The following is a 23,079-nucleotide window of genomic DNA, read 5'->3' as shown; positions in this document are numbered from 1 at the left end:
TTCGCATCGTTTCCTCTGCCGAACGAGGCTAACTTTAATCATTGAAGCAGAAGCCGTGTGCGACCATGCATGAAATTAACAATCTCATCTCATCTATGAGCTAGTGCTTCTTCAACGAAAAAAAAAAACACTTTTGCAGCTACATCTGTATATATAGGGTTTGCTTCATTTGTTTGATATTAGTTACTTACTCTGTATTTGACTATTTGTCTTATTCAAAAATTTTAAGTAAATATATGAAAATGTCACTCACAATTAAATTATAGTTACGTAATTTTTTAAATAAAAGGAAGAGTTAAATCTATGTCAAAAAGTCAAAAGTGTTATCTATTAAAATACGGAGGAAGGCATGCTTTCGCCCTCATTTTTTTTTGTTTGTAATCCAAAATTTAATTTTTTAATCTTAAATTTAGAGATAACTTTGGTTTTTTTTATCGTGGTTTATTTTTAGTATTCACTTTTAGATTGTTAACAACACATATGTAAAAGTTGTATTCACAAATTATTTTTTTACAAATATGTCGTTTCGCTTTTTGCATTAAAAGCCAAAATATGACCTCCTCTGTTTTTAAGCCTAACGTGGCATATGGTCCGAAATTGTAGTTTTTGTTTTTGTTTTTTTTTTGTTTTTGAACGAAACGGCTAGGAGCAATTAAGCAAATTCTAGGTTATCTACGGGTATAACTTCAAGTATTTTGGCCTGCAAAACTAGAGTTCGCGATCATATATAACTGCAAGCTGGGTTTACATTACAATGACAAAAAGTTAGTCTTACTTGGGGGTTTTTCTGCGTTTTTTCAGATCAAATACCAGCTGAATTCTCCATCTTATATGGTACCAAGCAAAAGAAATTATTGGCACGCGGTTTTGCTTTCGAATTATATAGACTACCTAAAGTCGTTTCCAGTTAGAAATTTAATGTGTCGTTGGACCGACTATTCGGCTGCGTGTGTGTATTTAAAACTACATATACGTACACATATACCACGCATATATAGGCGTAGAAATGGGTCAAGATCCGTGCATAGGTTCTTTCATAACCCTATGTAATTCTTAAAATATTTTAACTTAAAACTCTATATAATTTTATTTTCAACTTGGTTTAAAATCAGCCCTTAAATTTTGTAGGCAAAATGGTTGGATCCATTACTACCCCTACGCATATACACGCACAAGAACAAGCAATACGCACGGTTTCCAGCACATGCACAAATAGGTGAACCGCAGGACTATACTGTCTATACTTTTACTTTATTACATTTTCCAACAACGTTAAAATTCTAGACAATTTAATTTCTAGTCAAACATATCCAATGGCGGTTTTTGTTATGAACCATACGAGTGATTTGTTCCTTAAAATCACACAAATTTAACTATAGTATAGTTTTAATGTACTAATATATAATTAAAATATAACTAGCTTACAATTCTAACTCAACTACCACTTAGTATTTACGATGTACCTAGGACTGAGATATAGATTTTTTTTTTATTTCCATGAGACTTACCTATTTGTTAGTATATACTAGTAACATTTATAATTGTATGTTAGTTAAATTATAGTTACACTATAATTATATTAGTTGATTTTAATGATTAAAATCACCGATATAATATATATATATATAGCCACCTCATACAAGGGTACATTAATGTTTATTAGGACCTGTTGAATAGTACGTAGAGATGCATGCATACGTACGTACGCAGGCTGTTGAGGAGTCAACGCAGCCTACCCGTCGTTGACCACGAGGTTGGTGGCGCGCGCACGTGCGTTCGGCTTACATGCTCTCGTCTTCCCGCGCGCCCAACCGAGCTCATCACACTAAACCCTATATATATATATGACAACCAGCAGCACACACGCACGTACGCAGCAACAAAGCAGCTAGCTAGCTAGCTCTGATCGATCGGTAGTACCTAGCTAGCAATGGCGGTGACGGTGGAGATCACGCGGAGCGAGGTGCTCCGGCCCTCGCCGGCGGCGTGCACGGGCGGCGGCGAGATGGTCCCGCTCACCGCCTTCGACCGCGCCGCCATGGACGGGTACGTCCCGACCATGTTCGCCTGGGACGCGGCCTCGGCGGCGCCATCCAACGACGCGATCAAGGACGGACTGGCCGCCGTGCTGGCTAGGTTCCCGCACCTCGCCGGGAGGTTCGACGTCGACGAGACTGGCCGGGCGTGCTTCCGGCTCAACGACGCCGGGGCGAGGGTGCTCGAGGCTGTCGCCTCGGGCGACCTCGCCGACGCTCTGGCGGCGCACGACGCCGGCGCCCACGTCAACGAGCTGTACCCCAAGGCGGACAAGGTGATTAGCTATAGCAAGTTAGCTTATTGATAATTTTATTATCCTTCAAAACTAACTGAACTTTTCCTATTTCAAAATACAAAGTACTCCGTTTAATATTATAAGATTTTTGAGTATACGTAATTCACGTATATATGTACTGTCTCCGTTTCACAATATAAGACTTTGTAACCTTACCTAGATTTATATGAATGCTAATAAATCTAGACATATATATAAATTATACATTAATCAATTTATGAATTTAGACAAGTCTAAAAAATCTTATAATATGAAACGGAGGTACTATATATTTTGTATATATATCGAAATTCATTAGCATATAAATGATCTAGGGAAAGTTAAAAAAAACTTATAACATGGAATAGAGGAAATAAGTGATAGTGTCAAATTTTTATACTAGAAAATATAATATTCCCCCTATTTCATAATGTAAGATATTTGATTTGTTTGCTTGTAAAGTTTGACCATTCGTCTTATTTAAAAAATTATAAAAATATTATTTATTTTACTTGTGACTTATTTTATTATAAAAAAACTTTAAATATGACTTGTTATTTTTTATATTTACACTAAATTTTTAAATAAGACGAATAGTGAAATATTAAAAAAAGTCAAACATTTTACCGAGGCAGGACCTCTTGTAGGTAAAATTGCTCTACCAAATACAACACATGGGGCTTTTTTTACCAAACGTGCGGCTGCCCGCGTGCGGCGTGCAGGAAGGCACGCTCGTGCAAGCGTGCGTCACACCACTGTCACGATGTGTTCAAGTTTGACACGTGTGCTTGATTAGCAGGAGCGTGCGGAGGAGCCGCTGTTGCAGGTGCAGCTGACGCGGTACACGTGCGGCGGGCTGGTGATCGGCGCGGTGAGCCACCACCAGGTCGCCGACGGCCAGTCCATGAGCGTCTTCTTCACCGTGTGGGCCGCCGCCGTGCGCACCGGCGGGGCCGTCCTCCCGACGCCGTTCGTCGACCGCGCCGCCGTCGCCGTGCCGCGTGCCCCGCCGGAGCCGGCGTTCGACCACCGGAACATCGAGTTCAAGGGCGAGCAGAGCAGGAGCCACTCCTACGGCTCCCTCCCCTTGGACCGGATCAAGAACCTCGCCGTGCACTTCCCGGACGAGTTCGTCGCCGGGCTCAAGTCCCACGTCGGCGGCGTGCGGTGCAGCACGTTCCAGTGCCTCCTGGCGCACGCGTGGAAGAAGATCACGGCGGCGCGCGACCTCCCGCCGGAGGAGTCCACGCAGGTCAGGGTCGCCGTCAACTGCCGCGGCCGCGCCAGCCCGGCGGTGCCCACGGACTACTTCGGCAACATGGTGCTCTGGGCGTTCCCAAGGATGCAGGTCCGGGACCTCCTCTCCTCCAGCTACTCCAAGGTGGTCGGCGTCATCCGCGACGCCGTGGCTCGCGTCGACGAGCAGTACATCCAATCGTTCGTCGACTTCTGGGAGGTGGCCGCCGGCGACGAGCTAGCGCCGACGGCGGCAGAGCCGGGCACGGTGTTCTGCCCGGACCTGGAGGTGGACAGCTGGCTAGGGTTCAGGTTCCAGGGCTCGACTTCGGCGGCGGGCCGCCGTGCGCGTTCCTGCCGCCGGACCTCCCCGTCGAGGGGATCCTCATCTTTGTGCCGTCGTGTTCGGCGAAGGGCGGCGTGGAGATGTTCATGGCGCTCGAGGAGCAGCACGTCGAGGCTTTAAGACAGATTTGCTATTCCATGGACTGACCATGATATACATTTCACAGAGATGAAAATTAATACGTACCGTCCAAAATTATTATAGTTTTTGATTTTTTTAGTAGTTTGATTATTTGTTTTATTTTAAAATTTTAAAAAATTAATAAATTTATTACGCGTAAAGTACTATCTATATTTTATTATCTAATAACAATATAAATATTAATCGTAAAGAAATTTTAAATAAGACGAAGAGTTAAACATTATATCTAAAAATTAAAAAATAACTTATTTTGACACGGAGAGAGTAAGCATATACTCCCATGTGTTTGCAGGGTTAGCTGTATGTATAATTACTCGCATGCTCATCTACAAACTTGTTCCTTTTCTTTCAAAGGAATAATGTTGTAATATATGTAAGCAATGCACGATTGTATAGTTTCCATATGAAGAATTATGGATCTGTGGTATGCATGTATTATAATTAATCCCGGCTAATATAAAGATTTCAATAACGAATAAGCTTGTGTTTCGAGTGCAAAAACCATGGTGGTCAGCATGCATGTTAGATAGAGCATCTCCGAGAGATATGCAAAATTGATCAGTAAAACTGAATTTTAGGATTTGAGCTAGAAAATATATCTTCCAAATTACCAAATACATTTTTAATATTTACACAAGTCTAAAATTAGCTCACTCGTCCCCTAAATTTAGGGCAAGAATACTTGTTCCTAATACAAGTTATTTATTTTTAGATTTCTGTTGGAGGTGGGTGTAATTTTTATTCCTAATATTTTTTAATGAACTCAATACAAATTTTTAGAAAGCAAAATATTAGTATTCTCTTATAGATGCTCTTATTAACGGACAATTTGATTGCTGTACCAAAATTTGAGTAACTCAATATACTAAATTTTACGCTAGAAAATATAGTATCTTATAATATTTTGAAAAAGTACGAATTACCGCCTAAAGTATCACGGTCGGCCGAATTACCCTCCTAAACCCAAAAACCAGACATTATTTACCCTAAACTTTCAACACCGGGCAAATTACCTCCCCTCAATAAAATCCAAAGCGGTTTTATCCTTCATGGCATACACGTGACAATCATGTCAGCATTTTCTTTTTTAACGGTGGGGCCCATCTGTCATAGTCTGTCACTCTCTCTCCCTTTCTTTCGGCTTGAGCATAGGCAGGGGTGAGGGAGGCAGACGGCGACGGCGACTAGCGGAGGCGGCGGAGCGGCGCGGAAGACTGCGAAGACGGCGACGGCGATAGGCCGAGGAGGTCTCACGGCGTCGGCGACACGTGGAGCGACGCTCACGACGCGCGACTGTAGTGAAGGGGCGCGGGCGTCGACGATGATGCATTGGTGAGGTGGCGGAAATGACGCTGAAACGGGAGGCGACGACGGTGAGAGCATGCGAAGGCGGCGGCGACGACGGGTTCTCATCCCTGCGCGCCGCCCCCGAGCTGTATGCACGCCGCCCTAGCATGACACTGCTCGTCCGCACGCCGCCTCCACGTAGCGCCACCCTTGTCAGCCCTTCCCAGTGCAGCGCCAACCATCTGCACGCCGTCGCCCCCGCGCCATCTGCACACCGCCCCCGCGCCCGTCGGCCTGCCAACAACCTAGCGCGGTCTCGCCCTCCCGCCTGCCGCCCGCACACCGTCCGCACGCCCTCGCCCTCCCGCCCGCCGCCCACACGGCCTGCACCCTCGCTCGCTTGCCTGCCGTGCTCGCCGACCACCAACGCCCTTGCCCTATTTCTCAGAGAGAGGGAGAGTGAGAGAGAGGGGGAGGAAGGATATGATAGATGGGCCCACCATTAAAAAAATTGCTGACTAGATTGCCACGTATACGTCACGTAGGACAAAATCGCTTTGGATTCGATCGAGGGGGTAATTTGCCCGATGTTGAAAGTTTAGGATAAAAGATGTCTGGTTTTCGGGTTGAGAGGGACAATTCGGCCGATCGTGATACTTAAGGGGGTAATCTACTTTTTCCTAATATTTTTTAAAGACCGTACAATTAATACTCGTTATTAACATGTGTCGAGTAAATTTGTCATTAGTTTAATAGTCAAATGTTACGAACGTTGGTTCTATGAAAAACATAATACCTATTTTTCTAGATGGACGGAGGAAAACAATTATATATTTATTATCACGATTTACTGTGAAGATAATGATAAGGAATATATATGCCTTGCTGTTACCCTGTTGTATTCAGAAAGAAACATTTGGCAAGCTGCTTGCTAATGAGGTGATGAAACCCTGCTGCCTCTAGTGGCTCCCTTCGCCCATCTAAAGTATGTATAATAGCGGGAAATGGAGCTCCCTCCGAATTTTTCACTGGCGTGGCTCGACACACACATGTTGGTTTTTTACTGCGTTTGTTCACTATGTGCTTGCTTTTTGCCATCCGAGGGAGATAGAGGCTTGCCTTGCACTGTGACGTGGCTTCTTGCCTGCTTGTTGTCTTTCACTGTGACTATTCAATGCTATATAAAGCTGGTGCTTGCGTTTTTTTAAAAAATATCAAATTATTATTTGATGGTCAAACATTATTACATTTCAATGTGTAATGATATTCACTCAAATTGCTATAAATTTTTGTGCTATAAACATTTATATTTTATAGTTCAGTAACCATCCTTTAATTTTTATACTTGTCGACAATATTATACAAGCAATAATACATTCAAATTTTATAGATCGACTGGTTAAACGTGCATCGTGCTTCGGCTATCACTCTACTAAGGTAGTCCTTTCTTTTTTGTTACGTCTATGTGCATGGAGTTTGCTGCTCTTCCACTACATTCATGTGATATATTTTATCTCCTAAACTCGACCTATATATAATTAACAAAATTAATTAACTACATATTTTAATTAGGGCTCTATACATGTTTATCGGTATTTAATAATTCATATTTTGTAAGTCAAGTGGTTATGTGCGTATCGCGTGCGGTCTACTCTAGTAAATATCATTGCACCTCCATTTCTCATGTCAAATATTTTTTTTGTTAGTTGACGTCGTTTGTTTTAGATCTATATTAAATTTTATCTTATTCTTTTTGCATATTATGAGCTATATATCCTTAAAATTCCTTTAGTGATAAATTAAATCATAATAAAATAATTAATAAGTACATAATTTTAATAAGACGAATGCTCAAATATGGACTTAGAGCATCCCCAATAGATTATCTATTCCATCATCTATTCTAAAAATAGAGAATGAAAGGTAAAGATTGAGCTCCAGCAAAACATCCATCGCATCTTCTATTTTTAAATGTTATCCATATTTGGAGAGAGAAACTTTATATTTGGATGTTCTCTCTCCATCCTCCAAAGAAATATAGAGGATGTTATATATATGAATGATCTGTTGGAGTAAAAAAGATATAGAGGATGAAACTATTTTAAATGATCATGCAAATAAAGATATGAATGGCCAAATTTAGATGATTTGTTCAAGATGCTCTTAGAAGTTACTGATGTCAAATAAAGAAATGCTAAGAGCATTCACAACAGATACTCCATCCTTATTCTCTATTCTAGAGTATGTGAGAGGAAAAATATTGCTACAGCAGATACTCAATCACATCCTTGAAAATAGATGATTATTCATATTCAAAACATAAACTTCAAATATGGATGTTTTCTCTCCTCTCTTCATATCTCAACATCCAATCACAAGACAAGAGAGCAACAACCTAAGAAAATGTGGTTACAAAATATTAATAAAATATATATAGATGATGTAATATGGATGTTTTGTTGGAGTGATAACTGACATGGATAGTGAATCTATTTTGGATGGTCATGAGCTCATATTTTGATTATGGCTCATTTTTTTATATCTTTGCACAAACATTTTTAAAAAGATGAATAGTTAAACACGCATTAAAAAATCAACCACGATATTTATTAACATACAAAGAAAACACGTAATAAAATATGGGAGTATTACCCAGCTAGTCAGCTATTACAATATTGTTACATTGACATGATTAATTCGTTATAATCATGCAAGCTTCTCCTTCGTTCGATGATTATCGATCTGCCTAGTCTTCATTCAAGCATGTTGATTAGTACTAGTTCAATTCAAAAAAGCTTATAATCTTTTTGCGACTTTCAAAGTTCACTTTTGTAGGCACGCACTCAATGCAGACAACTTGGTCGATCGACGGCATTTGCTTTCAAAGTTTACTACTCAGCTGCAGTTTCATAATTCGGTTCATTTTGTATAACCACACTGCTATCTTCTAAATCTATGTTTGAGTATAGTTTTTTATTAAAATATTTACTTTCATTAAATTACTCTTTATAACTTATTTGTATATATATGTTCTTCTGATGGTTTTAATTAAATATTTAAAAATAAAAGATTTACATCTCTTATTCAAAATAACGGAAATTATAAAATTACAGTGAATATATGCCAATTTACATCTCTCTCTACTCACACAGTAAAAACAGGTGAAGCACGCGCCTAAAAAGCTACTACGATAAGACAGGATGTTGACGCGACCACACATTTGAAATTTAGGTGGCGTTTAGTTTAGGCCATATTTAGTACATCAAATTTGTGGACACCTAAATAAAACATTAAATATAGATGAATTAAAAAACTAATTACACAGTTACGGAAAAAATCTTGAGACGAATCTTTTGAGCCTAATTAGTCCATGATTAGACATAAGTACTATACTAACCAACATGTGTTAATGACGGATTAATTATGCTCAAAAGATTCATCTCGCGTTTTCTAGGCTAGTCGTGAAATTCATTTTTTCATCCGTGTCCGAAAACCGCTTTTCAAACATTTGACATGACACTTCTCCTAAAAATTTTCTCAATCTAAATACCATCTTAAAAAAAATTTGCAAAAACATCGCATCAAGTTTTTAATACATATTTGAAGTATTAAACGTAGTCTAATTATAAAACAAATTTTAGATTTCAGCTAGAAACCGCGAGACGAATTTTTTAGTCTAATTAATCTGTCATTAGCACATGTTGTTTACTGTAGCACTTATGCTAATCACTTTCTAATTAGGACAAGTGTTATGTATACTGCCTCCGTCCGTTTCGAAATAAGGTTATTTTTCACTTTTTAGATATATTTTTTAACTTTTCATCTTATTTGAATTTTTTTATTAATATTTTTATTGTTACTTGACAATATAATAGTACTTTATGTATGACTAATTCTTTTTAAATTTTTTATAAATTTTTTAAATAAGATAAATGGTCAAAATATTACGCACATAAATAAAAAAATAATGTTATTATGGGCAGAGGCAGTAATTTTTTACGAGAGACTGGAGAATATATATACGAAAGAATTTTAAGACAGCTGACCGGTATCTGTCTGACTTAGTCAACCGTGCATTTAAGGCCTTGTTTAATTCTTAATTTTTTAAAAAAAACATCACATTGAATTTTTGGACACCTAAATAAAGCATTAAGTATTGATGAACCAAAAAACTAATTGTACAGTTCTGGAAGAGATCTTGAGACGAATCTTTTGAGCCTAATTAGTTCATGATTAGTCAGAAGTGCTATAGTAAACAACATGTGTTAATGACGGATTAATTAGGCTCATAAGATTCGTCTCGTGGTTTCTAGGCTAGTCGTGAAATTCGTTTATTCATTCTTGTCCGAAAACCCCTTCCGACATCCGGTCAAACGTTCGATCGGATGTTTTTGCCAAAAAATTTTGACAACTAAATACCACCTTATTTAAAAAAAATTGCAAAATTATCACATCAAATATTTAGACACATATTTAGAGTATTAAACGTGGTACTACTGCGGTACTGCCAGATGTTTCGATATTGTTAGGGAAAGTTTGGCGAATATATACGAGATAATAATGATGATTAACTTTAATAATGTGTGAGAGTTTTCACCCTTATTTTTTCTTTTTTACAGGCATAAGCGAAACGGCTAAGCAACGAATAAAAATAGTTTATTGGTAATTTTTTATATGTGTTCTTAGAGGCATAAAAGCAAAGAAAAAGATAAACCATGATGAAAGAACCTTAAAATTAAGTTTTAAAATTTAAACTTTGGCTTATAAGCATGAGCAAAGCACAGGCAAAAATATGGGGGACGTAGCATCTAGCCAGCCGGAGATGAACATAAAAGAAAAACAGAGTACGGTAGGACATGCATGTATTCCATGACACGATTTGGCATTGCCAGAATTGTTATTTGAATTAATGAAAATTCATGTTAAAGAATGTAATGTTAAAATTTCTAGCTATAACTTTTGAAGGTTAACTATGAGGCAATGAATTTATGTAAGAATTTGAGTTAATGTTTTATATGGTTCTCTTTTCAAATTGTGTTCTGATCTAACTTTTAATATTGTTTTCAGCTATTTTTTCACAGCTTGATTTTGCCCTTTTTTTTTTGCTAATTTGTAAGTTCGCGGAACAATAATCTAGCTATATTTTCATTGATGCAATCCTCCAGTAGCACAACTTGTTGCTTAGCTTGGCCACTCTGTGTCAGGTGAGCCTGTGCTTCTTGTACAAGCCGAACACACATTTGTCGGGATTTTTCTGTACTCGTTTAAACTTACAGTGACCTATTTTATTATTTAAATGTGACGCTAACATTATAAATTTGGTAACAACAGCTACAAATGTCATATTGATCAGAATTTAAATTTTCTATAATAAATCATAATGACAGTTTTTTCATGACTACTAGCTCTAAAATCTTTTCATGTCACTCAGAGTTAGCATAGATCTAACTTATACAATATTTAGGTCCCGTCTAGTTCGGAAAAAGAAATTTTTTGGGTGTCACATCGGAAGTTTGACCAAATGTCATAAAGAGTTTTTGGGCATGATGAAAAAACGAATTCGATAGCTTGTCTGAAAACTGCGAGATGAATCTTTTAAGCCTAATTAATTCGTCATTAGCACACGTGGGTTGCTGTAGAATTTATGTCTAATCGTGGACTAATTAGTCTCAAAAGATTCGTCTCACGATTTCTCCCACAACTGTAAAATTAGTTTTTTATTTCATTTATCTTTAATGCTCTATTTAGGTATCTAAAGATTAGATGTGATGTTTTTGAAAAAAAAATTAGGAACTAAACAGTGCCTTATACATAAATATATGTTACTTCATCGATGCATGGTCTACCTCTCATACACATATCGTCTTAGAACTTGCGTTACAGCTGGCTATAAATCTATAGCATACTTTTCTTCTTTCTTATTTTCTCTCTCCTCCAAGTAAAGATAAATATGGCGTGACAATTTTTGAGGCTCGCTTACATCACTTATGTAATCACTCTAATAATTAATTAATCATATGGTAGTTCGCTGCTAAGTTTTACTCGTCGGTTACAAAGCTCACGTAAGAACGTGGTCTACATAATAGCAGGAGCAAAGGCACGGCACCATGCATAAATCATCAACTTGTGATCCTAAGGGGTTGTTTAGATGTGGCTAAACTTTTTAGCCTCATGTCACATTGGATGTTTGAACATTAATTTAGTATTAAACGTAGACTAATAAAAAAACTAATTTCATAAATGAGTGGTAATCTGTGAGACGAATTTTTTAAGTCTAATTAATGATATCATTAGAGCATGTTTACTGTAGCATCACATAGGCTAATCATGGATTAATTAGGCTCAATAGATTCGTCTCGTGAATTAGTCTAAGATTATGGATGAGTTTTATTAATAGTGTACGTTTACTATTTATAATAAGCGTCCAAACATTCGATGGGACAAGGACTAAAAGTAAGTCCCCTGTTCCAAACACCACCTAAAAAATAAAAAGCAAGCCCAAAAGTCTTTCTAATTATTGTATCTTTTTTTCCTTAATGAGTTTTTTCCAGTGGGTTTTCACATGCAAGGCACTATTTTCCTCGATCTTCTTTTCATTAGGCCTCCTTTAGTTCTCAAATTTTTTTTCTAAAAACATTACATCGAATATTTGGACATCTAAATAAAGCATTAAATATAGATAAACCAAAAAACTAATTGCACAGTTATGGAAGAAATCTTGAGACGAATCTTTTAAGCCTAATTAGTCTATGATTAGTCATAAGTGCTATAGTAACCAACATGTGCTAATGACGGCTTAATTAGGCTAAAAAATTCGTCCCGCGGTTTCTTAGGCTAGCCGTGAAATTCGTTTTTTCATTCGTGTCGAAAACCCTTCCGATATTCGGTCAAACGTTCGATGTGATGTTTTTGCTAAAAAATTTTGACAACTAAACACCACCATAGCATTCCAAAGGTGCTTTTAATGAGACATACATGTTTTTATTCATACAGTGGAAAATGTTGTAAAATCGCTCTAATGTGAACATAAATTGTGATAAGGGTGGAACCGTGGAAAGCTTACTGCAGAAGAAAGCTTGCACCAAAAGATAGCTTGCGATGGAATCCAGCTTAAGGTAGAAGCAACCAACCTCTCCCCTGGTGAGTGATAATATGACACTGCCTTATTTTATAAGAATTGCCTTTTTTTATTATTACGGTTTGATGTCTAATTTGGGGTGTTTAGTTGGATTTTTCTATTATTACGGTTTGATGTCTAATTTGGGGTGTTTAGTTGGAGAAATTAAAATTTTTAGATGTCGTTTGACTCGATGTCGGAAGAGATTTTTGGACACGAATAAAAAAATGAATTTCATGGCTCGCCTAGAAACCGCGAGACGAATATTTTGAGCCTAATTAATCTGTCATTAGCGGACGTCGGTTATTGTTGCACTTATGGTAAATCATGAGCTATTATGCTCAAAAGATCCGTCTCGCGATTTTTCACATAACTGTGCAATTAGTTTTTTATTTTATCTATATTTAATGTTCTATTTAGATGTCCAAAAATTCGATGCGATGTTTTTTGAGAAAATTTTTGGCAACTAAACAGGGCATTGGCTTCATTACTGGGCATGCATGGGAGAGATAGCGTACGACTGCTCGCGTACGACGCACGTACGATCACGGTGCACTCCGCGTATGTGCAGACAGAGGACCAACGGCGTGCAGACGGAGCGAGCGGACGCGAACGGGACGAGCGCTGCGTCGTATGACGGTCGTACGACGGCAGTCGTACGTGTAGCATCACTCCATTGGGCCCGTACTCTAGTATCGTCTAATGACCCTGCTTGTGATGTTGCGACAAAATAAAGTTACCACGAATGAAAATCAGGATTTATGTCAATGGAAATATACACATTTAAACTGAAGATCCAAATTACTTGGTATCATTTCTGCAATAACAATGGAGATTCAATCACGATCCTCTGTTGCTAAGGCCATGTTTGGATACCAACTTTTTTTTAATCCATATCACATCGAATATTTGGACACTAATTAGAATTATTAAATATAGACTATTAATAAAATTTACCCCATACTCTGGATTATTTCGTGAGACGAATCTATTGAGCCTAATTAGTCCATGATTAGCGAATGTGATGTTACAATAAGCATTTGCTAATCGTGGATTAATTAGGTTTAAAAAAATTATCTAATGAAATAGCCTTTATTTATGCAATTAGTTTTATTATCAGTCTATATTTAGTACTCCTAATTAACGTCCAATATCCAATGTGACAAAGACTAAAAAAGTCAAATGGATCTAAACATACACTAAAGATTTACCATTTCTGCAATAAAAATGGAGATTCCAATCATGATCCTCTGCAACAAGTGATGCAATGGCATAGCACCATGCATAAAGAACCCTTAGGCCCAGTTTAGTCGACAAAAAATTTTGTGTTTGATCGTCACATCGGATATGGACACATATTTGAATTATTAAGCGTAGTCCAGTAACAAAGCAAATTACAGATTTCGCTAAGAACTACTAGAAAAATTTATTAAGCTTAATTAATCCACCATTAGCAAAGTTTTACTATATTACCATATTGTTAAATCATGACGCGGTTAGGCTTAAAAGATTCATCTCGCAATTTACATGTAATCCAATTAATTAGGTTTTTTTATTATATTTAATACTCCATGCGTATATTTAAACATTCAATGTGACAATGTCGAAATTTTTTGTTTCGGGAACTAAACAGCCCTTAGCCTATATATGCAAGTAAGAAGTAAGACCCTGTTTAGTTCACAAAAAATAAATTTTAAGGTGTGATGTCGGACGTTTAACTAGATGTCCGAAGGGTTTTTTAGACACAGATGATAAACAAATTTCATAGCTCTCCTAGAAGCCACGAGATGAATCTTTTGAGTCTAATTAATCTGTTATTACCACGTGTGAGTTATTGTAGCATTTATAGCTGATCATAGACTAAGTAGGCTTAAAAATTTGTCTTATGATTTCCCCCCTACCGTGCAATTTATTTTTTTTATCATGCTCTACTTAGTTATCCAATGATTCGATGTGATGTTTTGAAGAAAAAAAATTAGAAAAAACATGCCCTATACCACAATACGGAAGTCACACAGGCGTAAAAATAGAAAAGGGTCAAAGAATGTTGACTCGTTGACCATTTCTCGTCGGCGTCATCGTCTATATTGCGACCGAAAACCCAAACTCCCGCTTCGTTTCGCACCCAAAACCCCAACGCCGGCAGCCATGGCCGCCACCGCCGGCGACGGCTCCGCCTCCGCCGCGGCGTTCTGGACGGCGTGCCCGCACTGCTGCTACGTGCACTCCTACCCGCGCCCCTACGTCGGCCGCCGCCTCCGCTGCCCGACCGCCGCCTGCCGCCGCGCCTTCTCCGCCGACGAGCTCCCCTCCGCGCCGCCCATCGTCCCCGGCGCCGACATGTACTTCTGCACCTGGGCGTTCTTCCCGCTCGGCCCCGCCGCCGCCGGAGGGTGGGCCCCCTTCACCCCCTTCAACCCCGCCCCCGCTGCGCCCACGCCCTTCCCCTCCCCCGCCGCCCCCGCCACCGCCACCCCGTCCACCGCCGCCCCCGCGCGCCCTGGACCCACTTCGAGGAAGAAGGTGTGCGTGTGCCTCAAGGGGAGGGCCCGCGCCGAGGCGGAGCAGGAGGAGGAGGAGGCGACGGCCGCCGTCGTCAATCTCGAGGCGGCGGCGGCGTTCGAGGAGCACAGCGACGGGATTGACGAGAAGGGCTGCACCGGCATCAACATCAACGAGACGGTGGAGCTGAGCGAGCTGGGGTTCCGCGACGACGAGATCGAGTTGTTCACCACCATGTCCTGATCGGTGGGAAGGTGAAAAAAGGTTGTGCCTTTTGATCATACCAATATATGCTTATGCTTTACTACTAACTGCTCAGGAGGAATGTGGATGGTTTGCAAATTGGGATAGTAACTAAATATCGTAGTGTCCATGTAGTTAAGGTTTGGTTTCTTGTGATGAAATGTAGGTATTTAGGCCTTAGCAATCTGTAGCTTTTGGGGATCCTAATGGCGTGTGTGACTATGAAGGCGATCATGCCGCGCCAGTGGAAATGCCAAATGTGGCTCCTTTTGGTTTGGACTTGGAAGTGTAAAGTGGGTTTCATGCCTTTTTTGTGCCGCAAAATGTGGGGTTCGTGGCTTCAATCTGTCAATTTTAGTTTCAGTTCATTCTGGTTGTGCACGGTTCTTTATGACGGTCATCCTCTGGTCTGTTCTTGGTGATGATTTCACTAGACTGGAATGCAAAATTTGATGCTTGCTTGCAGCTCATTTGCCTCTGTTATGTGGGTTCTCTGATAATTAGTTTTCTCAGTTTTTATGTGGGAGGCCTACAGCTGGAATGCGACCTATTTCTTTTAAAGGAGTGTTGGGTACTTTTGGATTTACTTTGCATCACTGTAACTGTTTGTTCACTCTTGTTGTGTCTTGAATTGGATGGTACAAGTTGCCATGTTATCCAATCGAGGATAGAATAATGCAGTGCCACAATTTTCAGGTTGTGATCTTGACATCCTTATCAGTAGAAAGTAGAAAGTTCAACGTTTTGTAGGCCAAGGTTGTGAGTTTGATATGGTCATTCATTCACCAGTTATCCTTGATTTTAATGTCTTTCAGCTCCTGAGGAATGAATGGCATATAAAAGTATAGTGTGCCCATATCAACTATGATCTTTCAGGTTTACCAAACATTATGTTACAATGGCATCACTTTGCTATTTCACAAAAATGGAGGATATGCAGAGCCCTGTTTCAGATTAGCAGAATTGTTGGTCATTGTTTCATCAATTGTGGCAATTTGGCTAGAAGTCGTGGCTTGAACGGATGTGCTGCAACGGTTGTGCTTTATAGGTGCTGTGTTACTTCCATTTTTGATGTGAAAAAGATTGGTTTCCTCAAAATCTGATGCTTTAAGTTGAGTCATCAACTCATCACTCCGGAGTCCAGACTTCCAGTGTGAAGCTAGAACTTGCACAAAAACTACATGGAGTTTTCAGTAAGGCCTTGTTTAGTTCCCAAAAATTTTTGGAAGAGGGGTCAAATTGGCACGTAAACGTAGACTAATTACATCTCAATTCCTTTATGCACATCGCTCTCTGTAACTTTGCTGTATCCATTCTGTCAGGACAAGAATCCATCCAAATTAAAAGAGTATGATTCGTCGTAAATGTCGCAAGATTTATTTGTTTTTCTTTTTTTCCCTTATACTTGCGTACTTGGATATGATTACATTCATTCTCCATATGCCCGTAATAAGTTTTACACGTATTGCAGGTATTTATTTGGTTTGGTTTACTTACAATGCTTGACAACCACCGCATCAGAGCAGTTTGTGATATTTCAATGCTGCTCGATCCGAGTTTGTTCTTCCGGCATAGCTAATATTTGATGATTTTTGGAGTTAAGCTTTGTTTTGCTGAAAATAAGCATAAGCAAAACAACTTATCCACTATTAAAAAATAATTCATAGTTAAAACTTTTATAAACGTGCTCTTAGCTATTTAAAATCAAAGACCAGAAAATAAACAGCGATAAAAAACCTTAAAAATCAACTCTAAATTTAATTTTTAATATTTAAATATTAGCTTATAAGCATATGCATAACTGCTTCCTGAAAAGCTGAACATACGTGCACAACAGGGAGCTAGAGATGGCAACGGGGATCCGAGACCGATAGGTATTTCCTCTGTTAGGGTATGGGTATGAGCTAAATATATTACCCGTGGGTAAGTAATTGGGCAAATATTTTCACCCGATGGATACGCGGGTATGGAAACGTTCTTATGATCCTCATACCCGTTTACCCATGGGTAATAAATACCCGCAAGTTTAAATGCATGTCATGACCTAATATCATATTAGGCTAGCCTAATTAACCAAAACCACGTGTATTTAAACCATCCATATCTTTTCCACCACACTATATGAATGTGTGATGTCCTAAGTATCTAGCATCTATGCATATACTATATAGAAACTGTGATATTTAGATTATTTTGAACTTTTGCGGGTATATGGATAACCCGACGGGTAAGGTTTACCTAAGCGGGTATGGATATGGGAAAATTTTCTTACCCGTGACGGGTATGAGTATTTTAATGGTACGAAATTTTACTAGTGGGTGTATGGGATAGCAATACCCGATGGGTATTTATCCTGGTATTGCTATCCCTGCAGGGAGCAGACACAGCTTCAGGTTGCGTGGGCTGTGCTTCGGCCCATGCCAAAAAAATGAGTAGTTAACGGGCCTGGATATGGCCCATATTAGACGTCGGTGAAGGATTTGCAGCAGATCAGCAGCGGTGTTTGTGTCTTTTTTTATATAAAAGGGTAAATTCCTTATATATACCTACAAACTCACTTAATCTCTTCTATGCACCTAAAATTTTAACTTGATCTCTTACGTATCCCTGCCATTAGATTTTCCTTTATTTCACCGTTAAGTTTGTGACAAATGACTTTAATGCCCTCGATGATTTATTTTTGAATATATATAAGCTTGAAAAACGATTAAAATTTTTATTTGAGTGCATAGTATGTGCATTTTACGTAACTAATGAGGCAAACATAATTAGTGCAAAAAATTTTGACACAATTTTAAAATAAAACAATATAATAAATTAATGTTTATTTGAAATTTAATAGGACGATATGTTTTTTATCGAGAAGTGAACATTGGTAGCCCTATCTTTATCTTTATATGAACACTCCTTATTTTTTGAATTTTTAATAACAAAATAAATACATTTTTTTATTTTATTATCTATAAATAATTTTTTTCATAAATAATGTATCGCATAGCAAATTCATAAATACTAATAGTCTCATGAAATAAACTTTTACATTTTTAATAATGTAATTCATACATTTATATGTTTATCTAAAGGGTAACATGGTTAATTTATAGAAATTAGACGGTCAACTGACGGAAGGGGTATGGAAGGGATCAAAACCAAATTTTGAGGATATACGAGGAAGTAAGAAAAAATCAGGGGCATAGAAAAAGATTAGCCAAAATTTAAGGTGCATACAAGGGATTATCCCATACTAAAATAGGCTCCAAGATGCAAACTATACCTTCCCCAAGTTTTAAGATAATCATCACAGTAGTACTACTCAACAGAAAACTCTGTTTCTTAAGGTCAATCTTAATGGGAGTTTTATGGGGCAATAAATATGGTGTCATGTAGATATTTTTAATGATCTGACAAAGTATTAATGAAGAGAGATGAAATAAGTTTCGTGGGGGTGAAACCTTTTGTGCACTGTTATCTAGACAACTTGTGTCTTGCATCTAATCTAGAAAACAACAATAAATGAAACTATGCATTAAGAGAGAGCGGTGTTTTAGCACTCCATTAGCCTGACCTCGGGTGAGTCTGTGATAATGGTGTCGGCCATCAAAGGAGATGATAACCAGAGCACCAAACCCTAACTTTTTTCACACCAAGATTTTTCGTACGTACTGTTTTGGAAAAATAAAAGGAAATATCAGCTGTTCTGATATGCAGTTCTTTAATCACTGGTTGAACAGAGAAAACTTTGTTTTTAACAGCATCGGTAGGAAATTTCCATTTCAAAGAAAATTTCACGTAGGTACATGTACTTTAACGAAATTATCCGATCGAAGCTATAGATTTAATGCATCTAGAGGCTTAACTTTGATTTTATCCCAAAAATACAGCTTTGTAACTTTAAGAAAAATATTAGTGATATTGATCTAATCTCTAAGCTTTGCAGTTATTTAATACTCCCCACGTTAAGAAATATTTCCACTTTTAAAATAATGCTAGGTCAAATATTCTAAACTTTGCTACTAATTAAAATATTGATTAAGCAAACTACACTAATATGCAAATATTTTACTTAAAAATAACATATTCATATAAATATTTTTAGTTATTGAAGACCATCTCTGTCTCTAGACATAAAAGTCACCCTATTTTTGGCTTTGGGTTGTTTATAACCAAAATTTAAATTTTCAATTTTAAATTTACAGTCAACGATCTTTAGTTTTTTCAGTGAAGTATATTTTCTAGTTTTGGCTTTTTAATCGCTACGAACACGTATATAAAAGTTTTATTCATAAATTATGTTTTATTTATAAACATGTTATTTGACCTTTTCTTTTTATAACCTTAAAAATGACCCACGCTAAGGCCACGTTCGGCTGGTGGAATGGAGGGGTTATGTCATCTGGCACGAAAAATACACGAAAAATACAGTAACAGATTAGTACATGATTAATTAATTATTAAAAAATATAAAATAGATTAATATGATTTTTTAAAACAACTTTTGCATAGAAAATTTTTGTAAAAAATATACTGTTTAACAGTTCGGAAAGTATACGGGCGAAAAACAGGGGAACTAGATATCTTATAGATATCTTACATGCCTTGTGGCCTAAGTTGCTAAATATTTTTAAATCCATAGTTTTGCGGAAACATATATTATTTCGTGAATTAAAATAGTATAAGAAAGTAGGAATGACGAAATTGCCCCTCACTCCCCCCACGGAACGGCCGCAGCCCAGCCCAGCCCAGCTCAGCTCTCACCCTGTGAGGCTGTGACCCTCAGCCTCCTCTCTCTCTATCTCTCTCCACTCCATTTCATCCTCCTTTCCTCCCACCCGATCTGCACCCGCGCGCGGCGGCCGGCGAGGCGAGCCCTAGGGCGCGGCGTGGGCGGCCTACCTCCCTGCTCCCTCCCACCCACTTGCCGTGCGCGGCGCGGGCTGGGTCTGGCTCTGGCGTCCCGCGGCCGGCCAAGCTGCGTCTTGGAGGAAGAGGAGGAGGAGGAGGAGGAGAGTGGGGGACGGCGACGCGGCCGACCTGCTTCCATCGGGTTCGAATCGGAGGTATTTCCCGCTGTTCTGTGCGCCCCCCCCCTTTCCCTCCTCCCTCTTCCTGCCTGCTCCTTAGCGGCCGGTGCGATGAGCCGGTAGAGGCGCCGTAGATTCGGAATCCAATCCGGATTTGAGATCGGTTTCTTTCCGTAGTTTTCACGCATCCAGCTCTTTCTGGATTTTTTTCGATTATCCAGCTTGTCGTAGATTTGTTCGATGCGTGGTAGTGGAGTACTCGTAGGCAGCAGCGTGTGATTCCGTAAAAAAAAAGTGGGGGAACGTAATGGTGAAGCTTGCCAGCCACTGTCAGTGAGGAAGGGGGGGGGGGGGGGGGATTGGGCCTCCCTCTGTAGGAAGCTTGCGTATGGTTCTTTTGTTGCGCGTGGTAGGAAATGGCTTCAGATGTATCCTTGTTCGATTGCGATAGTTGGGTTGCTCTGGAATATGAAGAATAAGCTCTGAATTACTAGTAAAATGTGGTTCATTACCATGCACACGGGGGAAAATATGGCCATCCGTCGATTGGATTGATGTTAGCTTTTGTGAAGTTCTGTTTCATTGTGTAGTTTTTATTTTGATTTCAATTTCCTTTGTTTGATGTAAATGAATTCATATTTGTGGCGATTTTTTCGTTGAAAACGTAGATTGTGTTAGAGCAATCAAATGCCTGTTGTAGTTTACTTTGTTTGGAGATTTTTCTTTTGCCTCATTCTACCATGTGAAGTGGTTACAATTAGCCTTTCAAATTTGAACCATTGTTATGTTGGCAAAGAAAATCTGGTTATAACTTTGTTCAAAGCAATTGGTAGGTCTAGTTGTGGTAAAAGTATGACCTGAGTTGAAAAATTATCTTTTCAGGTGGATGCCAATTGGTTGGTCGGTTAAAATCAACTAACCTAGCTGATCCTGAGGGGAAGAAGTAATGGTACTGCCAGGCTCTAAGGAGTCGCAAAATTATGATAACAACAACCAGAAGGTTCATCCTCAACCAATTGACGAAAACATGAATCAGAACATGGGCTCAATGGACACTATGATTGGAAGGATATTCAACAATATATCCTCCTTAAAGTCTGCATACATTCAGCTGCAGGAAGCTCACACCCCATATGATCCAGACAAGATCCAAGCCGCAGATCAGCTAGTCATAGAGGAGCTTACAAAGCTTTCAGAACTCAAGCATGCTTACAGAGAGAAAAATCCTAAGCCTGTAGCATCAACACCTCAAGATGCACGCCTGCTTTCTGAAATACAAGAGCAGCAGAACTTGCTGAAGACATATGAGGTCATGGTAAAGAAGTTCCAGTCTCAGATCCAAACTAGAGATACAGAGATCACACATTTACAGCAGCAAATCGATGAGGCTAAACTTAGGAAATCAAAGCTGGAGAAGAAACTGAAACAAAGGGGCTTACTCAACAAGGAATCTGAGGAATCTGATGATGAAGACAACTACTTTTCCATTGAGTTGACACCGAGTTTATTTACATCTGCTGTTGATAATGCGTATCAGTCGATACATGATTTTTCAAAGCCCTTGATCAACATGATGAAAGCTGCAGGATGGGATCTTGATGCTGCTGCTAATGCAATTGAACCTGCTGTGGTTTACACAAGGAGGGCTCACAAAAAGTATGCGTTTGAGTCATATATTTGCCAAAGGATGTTTGGTGGGTTCCAAGAAGAGAGTTTTTCTGTTAAGGGCTCTAACATTTCTGTTTCCAATGAAGCTTTCTTCCATCAATTCCTTGCTGTACGAGCCATGGATCCTTTGGATGTTCTGAGCCAAAACCCTGATTCAATTTTTGGGAAGTTCTGCAGAAGCAAATACCTATTACTTGTGCACCCAAAGATGGAAGGTTCTTTCTTTGGCAACATGGATCAGAGAAATTATGTCATGAGCGGTGGCCATCCAAGGACACCATTCTACCAGGCATTTCTCAAGTTAGCGAAGTCCATATGGTTACTGCACAGGCTGGCGTACTCCTTTGATCCGAAAGTGAAGGTCTTTCAAGTGAAAAAGGGGAGCGACTTCTCCGAAATTCACATGGAAAGTGTTGTCAAGAACATCATCTTGGATGAAGGTGCAGAGAGGCCTAAGGTTGGCTTAATGGTGATGCCTGGTTTCCTGATTGGGACCAGTGTCATACAATCTCGGGTGTATCTTTCAGGTGTCAAGTGTGCTGATTGAAGCTGGTGCAGTTACACGAGAAGATCGAAGGTAATTAGCATCTTGCCAAGTCAAACAAATTACATCGGTGGACAACTAAGGAAGGGTGTTTGCACGTGATGCTGCTTTCGTCTCTGAAATGCTAGTCAGAGTGTGGGCAGCGTCCGTGAAAAATGTTTGTCTTTTTCTTTATTATTATATTTCGAGTGCCTTGCTGTTTGTATGCTTTTTCAGATAGATTTCTTCTGTAATTTAACTGCCCAATGTTTGTCTATATATGTTCATGTGTGTTGTGACTGTCGATCCATATAATGGTTGTGTAACCCTTTTCTAATGATGCTTTTTTTACCTAATTTTGTTTGGCATTTATGATGTTTCAAGGAAAATAAAATCTCACCAAAGGTATTTCGAAAAGAATGAAACTTCTCAATTTGGGTGCTAGATATAATAACAAAAGGCATGAGTTTCCCAAAAAGAAAAAAGAAAAATCCAACGAACTGAATAAGATAGGAACTTATTTTGACCCAGATAATTGTGTTTAACTAGAGCTATAGTTTAAACTCATGGTTTTCATGGAAACTCATCCATAAAGGCATAAATAGTTTTCAGGAAATTTGACAAAACCTCATCACGTTACGTATTCCCTATAACTAACTAGGGCAATCACTGTAATACAAGATG

General features: G+C 38.9%; 3 protein-coding genes across 3 annotated transcripts; all 3 read left to right on the top strand.

The window, feature by feature from the left end:
• The first annotated feature begins 1,930 nt into the window (after nt 1-1,930).
• On the top strand, nt 1,931-4,039 carry LOC107305060 (tryptamine hydroxycinnamoyltransferase 1-like). Its single transcript, XM_015841491.2, is given in 3 exon segments — nt 1,931-2,311; nt 3,111-3,864; nt 3,867-4,039. Coding segments are annotated over 3 exon segments (1,308 nt in total).
• Nucleotides 4,040-14,586: 10,547 nt separating this feature from the next.
• LOC121055488 lies at nt 14,587-15,574 on the top strand. The gene has a single exon (XM_040527985.1). The coding sequence runs from the start codon at nt 14,587-14,589 to the stop codon at nt 15,181-15,183; it is 597 nt and encodes a 198-aa protein (XP_040383919.1). The 3' UTR covers nt 15,184-15,574.
• A 4,412-nt stretch (nt 15,575-19,986) lies between these two features.
• LOC102702783 (protein GRAVITROPIC IN THE LIGHT 1) lies at nt 19,987-22,756 on the top strand. The gene is made up of 2 exons (XM_006661664.3): nt 19,987-20,240; nt 21,087-22,756. Exon 2 carries the CDS (start codon nt 21,151-21,153, stop codon nt 22,417-22,419), a length of 1,269 nt encoding a protein of 422 aa, XP_006661727.1. The 5' UTR covers nt 19,987-20,240; nt 21,087-21,150; the 3' UTR covers nt 22,420-22,756.
• The last annotated feature ends 323 nt before the right edge of the window (nt 22,757-23,079 follow it).

This window comes from Oryza brachyantha, chromosome 10, assembly GCF_000231095.2.
Source record: "Oryza brachyantha chromosome 10, ObraRS2, whole genome shotgun sequence".
NCBI lineage: Eukaryota > Viridiplantae > Streptophyta > Magnoliopsida > Poales > Poaceae > Oryza > Oryza brachyantha.
The sequence above is the reverse complement of the archived record's forward strand: the minus strand, read 5'-3'. Positions and strand labels throughout refer to the sequence as shown.

Bases quoted from the DNA above. Each gene is read 5' to 3' on its own strand.
- LOC102702783 (XM_006661664.3), top strand. From the start codon at position 21,151: ATGGTACTGCCAGGCTCTAAGGAGTCGCAAAATTATGATAACAACAAC.
- LOC121055488 (XM_040527985.1), top strand. From the start codon at position 14,587: ATGGCCGCCACCGCCGGCGACGGCTCCGCCTCCGCCGCGGCGTTCTGG.